The sequence below is a fragment of the Bombus terrestris genome, chromosome 11, assembly GCF_910591885.1.
Source record: "Bombus terrestris chromosome 11, iyBomTerr1.2, whole genome shotgun sequence".
NCBI classification, from domain to species: Eukaryota; Metazoa; Arthropoda; class Insecta; order Hymenoptera; family Apidae; genus Bombus; species Bombus terrestris.
In genome coordinates this window covers 15,143,775-15,154,809 of record NC_063279.1, presented here as the reverse complement: position 1 = coordinate 15,154,809, position 11,035 = coordinate 15,143,775, and the positions used below count along the sequence as shown (strand labels likewise).

Below are 11,035 nucleotides of genomic sequence, written 5' to 3'. Positions count from 1 at the left end.
TAGTATACAACGTTATACGTTATAACGTAGAACTATATAACGTTATACGTTGTATAGTATTAGTATATAACGTTGTACGTTATAACGTAATACTATATAACGTCGTACGTTATAACGTAATACTATATAACGTTATACGTTATACCGTAATAGTATATAACGTCATACGTTATACCGTAATAGTATATAACGTTATACGTTATAACGTAATACTATATAACGTTGTACGTTATAACGTAATACTATATAACGTTATACGATATACCGTAATAGTATATAACGTTATACGTTATAACGTAATAATATAACGTTATACGTTATAACGTAATACTATATAACGTTATGCGTTATAACGTAATACTATATAACGTTACACGTTACAACGTAATACTGTATCACGTTATACGTTATACCGTAATAGTATACAACGTTATACGTTATACCGTAATAGTTTATAACCTTATACGTTATAATGTAATACTATATAACGTTATACGTTATGCCGAAATAGTATATAACGTTATACGTTATAACGCAATACTATATAACGTTATACGTTATACCGTAATAGTATACAACCTTATACGTTATAACGTAGTACTATATAACGTTATACGTTGTATAGTATTAGTATATAACGTTGTACGTTATAACGTAATACTATATAACGTCGTACGTTATAACGTATTACTATATAACGTTATACGTTATACCGTAATAGTTTATAACCTTATACGTTATAATGTAATACTATATAACGTTATACGTTATGCCGAAATACTATATAACGATATACGTTATAACGTAATACTAGATAACGTTACACGTTATACCGAAATAGTATGCAACGTTATACGTTATAACGTAATACCATAAAACGTTATACGTTATAACGTAATACTATATAACGTTATACGTTATAACGTAATACTATATAACGTTGTACGTTATAACGTAATACTATATAACGTTATACGACAAACCGTAATAGTATATAACGTTATACGTTATAACGTAATAATATAACGTTATACGTTATAACGTAATACTATACAACGTTATACGTTATAACGTAATCCTATATAATGTTGTACGTTATAACGTAATACTATATAACGTTATACGTTATAACGTAATATTGTATAACGTTACACGATATATAGTACTAGTATATAACGTTATACGTTATAACTTAATACCATATAACGTTATACGTTATAACGTAATACTATATAACGTTATACGTTATAACGTAATACTATATAACGTTATATGTTATAACGTAGTACTATATAACGATATACGTTATAACGTTGTAAGCGACTGATTATTGAAGATGATACCGACGATGAAGACCACAGTAATCATCAACAACCAGCTATGGATTTGGAAAGAAGAGACTAATGATCCAAAAATCTGGAATTATACAGAAATTCCTGGCATAAAAGTGGCAATTTTGAATCAGTTAGGTGAAAACAAAAAAGAATTAGACTTTTTTAATATAATATTTGATAATATATTTTGGGAAAATATTGTCATGGAGACGAATCGATACGCAAACCAAATAATGAACAATGAAAATAAAAGACTAAAAATAGATAAAACTTGGTTTCCTATAGACTGTGGTGAAATCAAAATATATTTTGCACTATGTATAATAATGGCTGAAGTTAAAAAACCAACAATTCAAATGAATTGGTCTAAGAAAGCAGTTATAAAAACTCCAATTTTCTGAAAAACAATGCCGTTCAAAAGATTTCTGCAAATAACTAAATGTTTGCATTTTGCAGATAACAATTTGGCTAACAATACAGATAAATTATGTAAAATAAAACCTGTGATAAACTTTTTGAATCAAAGATTTAAAGAAGTATATACAATGCAAGAGAACATTACTATCGATGAATCATTGATGAAATATAAGAGACGCTTATCCTATAAACAATTTAATCCATCAGAAGGGGTAAGATTTGGTATAAAATTTTATAAATTATGTGAGTCAAAATCAGGTTATTGCTATGACCTTAAAATATACACTGGTAGTGATAAAATAAATTCTGGTAACAGTGCATTTGAAAGTGTTGTCAAAGAGCTATCACAGTCAATATTACATAAAGGACATACTTTATATTTAAACAATTGTTCTCCAAAACTGTGTAAAACTTTAATTAACAATAAAACTAATGTTGTTGGAACAGTGCACTGGAACAGAAATAATATGCCAAAAGATTTTTATAAAGTAAAATTAAAAAAGGGTGAATATATAATGAGAAGCTGCAATGGAATAATGGCATTAAAATGGAAGGATATACGAGACATTTATATTCTTTCTTCAAAACACAAAATAGCAGAATGATAGGAATTGACCGGCAAGACCGAATGCTAGCATGCTTCCCTGTGATGAGGAAATGTATGAAAGGATACCGAAAAGTTTTCTTTTACCGCTTTGATATTGCTCTGTTTAACTCGTACATTTTATTCAACAAAATAAATACTGACAAAAAACAGACTTATGCTGAATATAGAATTGAAATAGCCCAATCATTACTAAAAAAATGTACCATTACCAGAATATATACGAAAAGGACGATTATCGAATGGAGATTTACCAAAGAGACTGCATGGAAAACATTGGGGTCATTTTCCCAAGCATATAGATCCAACACCATCGAAATCAAAGCCACCAAGAGCTTGTAAAGCATGCACAAAACATAAAAAACGTAGTGAAACAACGTGGGAGTGCAAAAGATGTAAAGTTGCATTACATGTACCAATACGCTTTGAAAGATATCACACGATTGAAGATTATTAAATTTTTGTAAATTTTTTCAAGACGTTCATAATTTAAAATATGTTTTTTTAGAAATTGTAATAAAAATGTTATTGATTTATTAGATTTATTATTGACTTCAAGATAATAAATCTTACTTGTTCAATGATCAGTTGGTAGTATTTATTTATCAAACATCCTGCAAAGTAAAATTAATTGTGCCTGTACACATGCATTTACAAAAAGACACGAACACTCAGCCAAATCATAAATTGGTTTGACATGTGACTGATCTTGTTGTTTATGGCACACACTATTGGAACTTAAATCATAAGGCAAGAGGCTAAATTTTCTTCATATAGAGCATTAAGATTTACAATTTTCATTATTATACTACGAAAGTAAGCATAACCTCATTAAAATGTCTTAGACGTTTAACCTATATTTCACTCTACAAGTATAAACAGCCGACCTTTGTGAATATATTTTATGGCTATTATCAAGCAAAAAATGCTTCATAAGTATAAATCAATTGAAGCCTTATTACAAGGTGCTGTATCTACTGTTATTTTATAGCATAGTGATAACGAGTTTCTTACTAGTCCCCTTGTATTTTGAATTTTTGTTTTAACTTTTTAATAAAGCTTTATATGGCTATGTATATATAACATTTTTGTTTGATTACGTACATTAAATAAACTGGCAAAAGCTGATAAATCTTTGCATATGCTGTATAATATTTGTGTTTTTTAGTTGAACGTATCGTATCCTGCAACAGGATGTCAAAAACTGTTTGAAATCTCCGATGAACATAAGCTGAGAATTTTTTATGAAAAGCGTATGGGCGCAGAAGTAGAGGCTGATGCTCTCGGTAACGAATGGAAGGGATATGTCGTTCGTATCTCCGGCGGCAATGATAAACAAGGATTTCCTATGAAACAGGGCGTTCTGACTAATGGTAACACAAGCATTTTTTATTCTAATTTCGTTTGATTTTAATTTTTTAAAAATTCCTGTAACTAGGGCGCGTACGTTTATTGCTCTCAAAAGGACATTCATGCTACAGACCTAGACGTGATGGTGAGCGTAAACGTAAATCTGTCCATGGATGCATAGTCGATTCCAACCTTTCAGTACTCGCTCTCGTCATTGTCAAAAAAGGAGAAAAGGTATTAATTTGACTGTACTTTCTATCTATTATCCATGTTTCAGGGTGTATCTTAGAATTGTCTTATTATCTTATGATACTATCGTAAACATGGAAGATTAACTATAGTGTTTTGATTTGGGAGACTGTGTTATGTAATTTATACTTTTTCTCAGTGTACAAGCGATACACTAAAAGTCAACATATCTGTGGATGTAATGATCAGTGAGTTAAGTTATTAACACGTTCACGCCGGCGCGTATCACCGGTGGCTCGCGCTTGAGTCTCGCATCAGGCAGCGTACACTTGACTCACACTTGAATGTTCTATCAGATGGTGCGTACCATCAAAAATGTAGTTCGTTTAGTAACTAGAAAAAATCGCAATTTGAAATATTTGAAAATTTAAATGGAAATTTGACGTCTATTAAATGAAAAAGAAGTAGGATTTATTTTATTTCATCTCAATATTATAAACATACAAAACAAAAATTCGATAGTAAACACAGCAATTCAATATTATAATTACCTTACCTTAATTGTTTATTTATTTCTATTTGCAATTTTTAAACGCACTTGAAACAAAGTGCTGGCTGGCTCTCACAATGATTGCAGTATATCGTAATTTTTTTAGTTTTTTTTCATGGCATAATCTCTAATTTTTTTTATATAAGCATTTATAACGTTTCTTACTTCTTTTTCTTGACTTTCTTACAGATCCTTTATGTGAATGGAGAAAATGTGAACATTTTGTGAAGGTATTTGCTTTTCAATAGCCATTTCTGCAATGTGGTGATTATTGGTCAAAGATGAACAATAATTTTTTCTCTAAATTGCAAAATATTAATATCTTTATTACATTATCTTTGATATATGTACCACGGAATTATGAGGCAAGTCCCTCATATTAATTGTATAATAATTTTTTTGTACCATTTAACGGTTTTCCGTAAATAACTACAGTACGATGTCATTTGATAGGATAAGTCATCACCCCTTTTTGCATCGTTATAAAAAAATATCAGACTTTACTTCATCATTTTTTCCTTGAATAATTGTACACATGTGATTCTTGGAAGTAGTAAACATATAAACTGGTCTTTTGTCAATCCATTTAAAAAATTTAACTCTGCTACGATTTTCAAAACTCACAATGTGGCCCCGTTTTTGTTTTTGTATCGTTTGTGGCGGTAGAAATTTTTTGTTTATTTTTACAGTACCACAAATAAATGTTTTTTTCTGCCAAAGTTTTTTTCTTCAACCAAGGGCACACTCGTATAATAGCTATCTATGAATTGCATGTGGCCTTCAAATAATAATCCATACGAGTGCTGCCCCACGGCGAGAAATACAAATAGCAACGCCCACGTGAACGTGTTAAAGAACATTTTTAATGCTAAGAAGCATTTAATGTATAAGTTGATTAAATTCTTACAGGATATCCCGGATTTAACTGACAAGGAAGTCCCACGCCGTTTAGGACCCAAGAGAGCGAGCAAAATTCGCAAACTATTTAACTTATCGAAGGAAGATGATGTCCGTCGATTCGTTGTGAAACGACCAATTCAAAAAGAGGGCAAACCACAGCGGTCGAAAGCCCCTAAAATTCAACGTCTTATTACCCCACTTACACTCCAGGTTTGTACATATATGTATCTATATTTATATTGTTGTTTTGTTTCAGTTAAAATTTTTCAAAAGTATGGAGTTTATAGTAAAATAAAAATATGTTTATATAGAGAAAGAGGCATAGACTGGCTCTAAAGACGAAGCGTTGCTTGGCTCGCAAGCAACAAGCAGCAGAATATGCGAAGCTGTTAGCACAACGGCAAAAGGAAGCTAAGAATAGACATCAAGAAGAACTAAAGCGAAGACGTAGTGCTTCTATACGAGATTCCAAATCGGGCAGTCAGTCTGCACCCGCCATTCAAAAGTAAAAGACTGCAATGATACCGTCCAATACAATATGAAACTAACAAATTGTGTACAAATATGTTGTATATAAACCTATTAAATATTAGCTGTATATAAGCCTAATAAATATTTATATTTTTTTTGTAATATCTTGTCTTTTTGTAATATCACTTACATGTTCCATATTCGTAATGTTCATATATACACTATTATACTCGTCTAAATTTATACAGCATATACGTAAGGTAGAAGCTTATCATTTTAAGCAATTAGTAATTTTTAAAGTTTCTGAAATGATTAAGGTGGAATTATAGAGTTCATCATCAACATCAATGGTTATTTTAATATTATTCTTAATTAGTATTGTAGAGGTGGTATATGTTGTCCGTGATAGTAGTAATTGCCGGCTGTAGATGTCGCTGCTGGGATACTGCTAATTATTCTTCCATTTTGATGCGTGGAAGAAAAATAGGATCACGGGCGCCGGGAATCGAACCCGGGTCCCGAACGTTCGAAACCTAGAGTTGGTTGCTTGGTTAGTGTCGAGTAGCGGTATTTGTTGTCGAGTGCCGCTACAATACCCCCTTACCAGAGATAACATTATAGATCTTAACGTGGTAAAGCGTCAGCCGATTGTTGTCCTATCCTTGCAGATGTTGTGCGATGTCTTCGATATGGTCATGGATACCTCTCGGTACGGTGCAGGGCGTTCCGTGTACGGTCGTAGGACTCTGTTCCTCTCTTTAGTATGACGTGCTGGTGGTGATGCCCATGAACTTTGCGATGGCTACATCACTCTTTTTTTTTTTGCGTGAGGAGGGGAAAATGCTATTACGCATGCCCCGTAACCCGCGTCACTGGGTTATGTGGGAGTCGGTCGGATGTCGTTGCCATACCCACTAAAAACCCCTCCTCCTTCTTCCTCCGCTTTGAGGGCAGACAACCCCGGTAAAACCTGTCGGCAGTCATCAGGGTTGTCCTTTCGTGCCCCGTTGTATCTACCTCTTCGGGCAGTTACTGCTCATGTCATCTTCTCAGCCAGTTCAGGATACTGGGCTGATCTCCTTCTGCGGTTTTTCGTTCTTTTGTATTCTTGCCTTCATTGCTCCGCGTAGTTGTTGTTTCACTCGTTCTCCTCCTTGCCTCTTCCCAGGCCCTCGCTGTCACCCTCCTGTGACACATGACGGTCTTGCAGAATTGCCTGAATTTATTCCAGCTCTCGTTCTTGGCGGTCACCGTGGCGATCAGATTGTCCACGCCTATCTTCTCGCCAAGAGCGTTCTCCAGCTCGATCCTTCTGTCCTTTCACTTCGGGCACGCGAAGAGGGCGTGCTCTGCATCGTCGTTAGGGTCTCCACAGTTGAGACAGTTGCTGTCGCTGTCCTTGCCAATCCTCTTCCTATAGACACCGAAGCTCCCATGCCCGGTTAGAAGCTGCATGGTGTGGTGATCGATGTCCATCTTCTTTTTGGTAAATAGCAGCGCACTCGGTATTAATTTCTTCGTGACATTCTCCTTTTTGTAGCTGTTCCATTCCTTCTGCCACTCCTCTTGGGCCTTCTTGCGAATCGCCTCCAGTTCCTCCTTCAGCTTGCAGCCGTCATCAGCGCCAATCCTGGACTCATGGATCTTGTTCCTCTCGTAGGTCTCTCCGAGCATCTTTATCTTTACGTAAATCAGGAGATTCCCGGTCAACACGCAAAGTGCCGCGTGGGAGACGGTACGGTATGCCGTCGTTGTTATGCACAGGGCCGTTCGTTGTGCTCGTTTCAGCTTTTTCGTAATAATAATAACGTATGACGTTATATAGCACTATCATATAACGTATAAAGTTGTATACTGTTACGTAATAACGTATCACGTTATATAGTATTACCATATCACGTATAACGTTGTATACTGTTACGTAATAGCGTATAACGTTATATAGTATTACCATATCACGTATAACGTTGTATACTGTTACGTAATAACGTATCACGTTATATACTATTACGTAAAAACGTATAACGTTATATACTATTACGTAATAACGTATAACGTTATATAGTATCACTATATCACGTATAACGTTGTATATTATTACCATATAACGTATAACGGTATAACCTATTACGTAATAACGTATAACGTTATATGGTATTGCCACATAACATATAACGTTGTGTATTATTACCATATAACGTATAACGATATATAATATTACGTAATAACGTATAACGTTATATGGTATTGCCACATAACGTATAACGTTGTGTATTATTACCATATAACGTATAACGATATATAATATTACGTAATAACGTATGACGTTATATAGTACTATCATATAACGTATAACGTTGTATACTGTTACGTAATAACGTATAACGTTATATAGTATTACCATATCACGTATAACGTTGTATACTGTTACGTAATAACGTATCACGTTATATACTATTACGTAAAAACGTATAACGTTATATACTATTACGTAATAACGTATAACGTTATATAGTATCACTATATCACGTATAACGTTGTATATTATTACCATATAACGTATAACGGTATAACCTATTACGTAATAACGTATAACGTTATATGGTATTGCCACATAACATATAACGTTGTGTATTATTACCATATAACGTATAACGATATATAATATTACGTAATAACGTATAACGTTATATGGTATTGCCACATAACGTATAACGTTGTGTATTATTACCATATAACGTATAACGATATATAATATTACGTAATAACGTATGACGTTATATAGTACTATCATATAACGTATAACGTTGTATACTGTTACGTAATAACGTATCACGTTATATAGTATTACCATATCACGTATAACGTTGTATACTGTTACGTAATAGCGTATAACGTTATATAGTATTACCATATCACGTATAACGTTGTATACTGTTACGTAATAGCGTATCACGTTATATACTATTACGTAAAAACGTATAACGTTATATACTATTACGTAATAACGTATAACGTTATATAGTATCACTATATCACGTATAACGTTGTATATTATTACCATATAACGTATAACGGTATATCCTATTACGTAATAACGTATAACGTTATATGGTATTGCCACATAACATATAACGTTGTGTATTATTACCATATAACGTATAACGATATATAATATTACGTAATAACGTATAACGTTATATGGTATTGCCACATAACGTATAACGTTGTGTATTATTACCATATAACGTATAACGATATATAATATTACGTAATAACGTATGACGTTATATAGTACTATCATATAACGTATAACGTTGTATACTGTTACGTAATAACGTATCACGTTATATAGTATTACCATATCACGTATAACGTTGTATACTGTTACGTAATAGCGTATAACGTTATATAGTATTACCATATCACGTATAACGTTGTATACTGTTACGTAATAACGTATCACGTTATATACTATTACGTAATAACGTATAACGTTATATACTATTACGTAATAACGTATAACGTTATATAGTATCACTATATCACGTATAACGTTGTATATTATTACCATATAACGTATAACGGTATATCCTATTACGTAATAACGTATAACGTTATACGGTATTGCCACATAACGTATAACGTTGTGTATTATTACCATATAACGTATAACGATATATAATATTACGTAATAACGTATAACGTTATATGGTATTGCCACATAACGTATAATGTTGTGTATTATTACCATATAACGTATAACGATATATAATATTACGTAATAACGTATGACATTATATAGTACTATCATATAACGTATAACGTTGTATACTGTTACGTAACAACGTATCACGTTATATAGTATTACCATATCACGTATAACGTTGTATACTGTTACGTAATAGCGTATAACGTTATATAGTATTACCATATCACGTATAACGTTGTATACTGTTACGTAATAACGTATCACGTTATATACTATTACGTAATAACGTATAACGTTATATACTATTACGTAATAACGTATAACGTTATATAGTATCACTATATCACGTATAACGTTGTATATTATTACCATATAACGTATAACGGTATATCCTATTACGTAATAACGTATAACGTTATATGGTATTGCCACATAACATATAACGTTGTGTATTATTACCATATAACGTATAACGATATATAATATTACGTAATAACGTATAACGTTATATGGTATTGCCACATAACGTATAACGTTGTGTATTATTACCATATAACGTATAACGATATATAATATTACGTAATAACGTATGACGTTATATAGTACTATCATATAACGTATAACGTTGTATACTGTTACGTAATAACGTATCACGTTATATAGTATTACCATATCACGTATAACGTTGTATACTGTTACGTAATAGCGTATAACGTTATATAGTATTACCATATCACGTATAACGTTGTATACTGTTACGTAATAACGTATCACGTTATATACTATTACGTAATAACGTATAACGTTATATACTATTACGTAATAACGTATAACGTTATATAGTATCACTATATCACGTATAACGTTGTATATTATTACCATATAACGTATAACGGTATATCCTATTACGTAATAACGTATAACGTTATACGGTATTGCCACATAACGTATAACGTTGTGTATTATTACCATATAACGTATAACGATATATACTATTACGTAATAACGTATAACGTTATATGGTATTGCCACATAACGTATAACGTTGTGTATTATTACCATATAACGTATAACGATATATAATATTACGTAATAACGTATGACATTATATAGTACTATCATATAACGTATAACGTTGTATACTGTTACGTAATAACGTATCACGTTATATAGTATTACCATATCACGTATAACGTTGTATACTGTTACGTAATAGCGTATCACGTTATATACTATTACCATATCACGTATAACGTTGTATACTGTTACGTAATAACGTATCACGTTATATACTATTACGTAATAACGTATAACGTTATATACTATTACGTAATAACGTATAACGTTATATAGTATCACTATATCACGCATAACGTTGTATATTATTACCATATAACGTATAACGGTATATCCTATTACGTAATAACGTATAACGTTATACGGTATTGCCACATAACGTATAACGTTGTGTATTATTACCATATAACGTATAACGATATATAATATTA

At 32.1% G+C, this 11,035-nt stretch overlaps 2 protein-coding genes across 3 annotated transcripts in view; one reads left to right on the top strand and one right to left on the bottom strand.

The window, feature by feature from the left end:
* The first annotated feature begins 3,470 nt into the window (after positions 1–3,470).
* LOC100646070 (40S ribosomal protein S6) lies at positions 3,471–5,977 on the top strand. Its single transcript, XM_048409855.1, has 4 exons — positions 3,471–3,728; positions 3,794–3,939; positions 5,354–5,554; positions 5,656–5,977. Exons 1-4 carry the CDS (start codon positions 3,611–3,613, stop codon positions 5,851–5,853), a joined length of 663 nt encoding a protein of 220 aa, XP_048265812.1. The 5' UTR covers positions 3,471–3,610; the 3' UTR covers positions 5,854–5,977.
* Positions 5,978–7,309: 1,332 nt separating this feature from the next.
* Positions 7,310–11,035, bottom strand: part of LOC125385994 — a 120,620-nt gene continuing 116,894 nt past the window's right edge. Inside the window, exon 67 of one of the 2 annotated variants that reach the window (XM_048410359.1) lies at positions 7,310–7,495. In XM_048410359.1, coding sequence (XP_048266316.1) covers positions 7,492–7,495 — 4 coding nt within the window. In that variant the 3' untranslated portion in view covers positions 7,310–7,491. Of the gene's footprint in view, positions 7,496–7,553; positions 7,604–11,035 lie in introns of those variants that run through there. The other variant, XM_048410360.1, reaches the window with a different exon arrangement.

Coding starts and splice junctions, on each gene's coding strand:
- LOC100646070 (XM_048409855.1), top strand. CDS start 3,611: ATGGGCGCAGAAGTAGAGGCTGATGCTCTCGGTAACGAATGGAAGGGA. Junction 3,729..3,793: donor ACAGGGCGTTCTGACTAATG/GTAACACAAGCA, acceptor TCCTGTAACTAG/GGCGCGTACGTTTATTGCTC. Junction 3,940..5,353: donor TTGTCAAAAAAGGAGAAAAG/GTATTAATTTGA, acceptor AAATTCTTACAG/GATATCCCGGATTTAACTGA.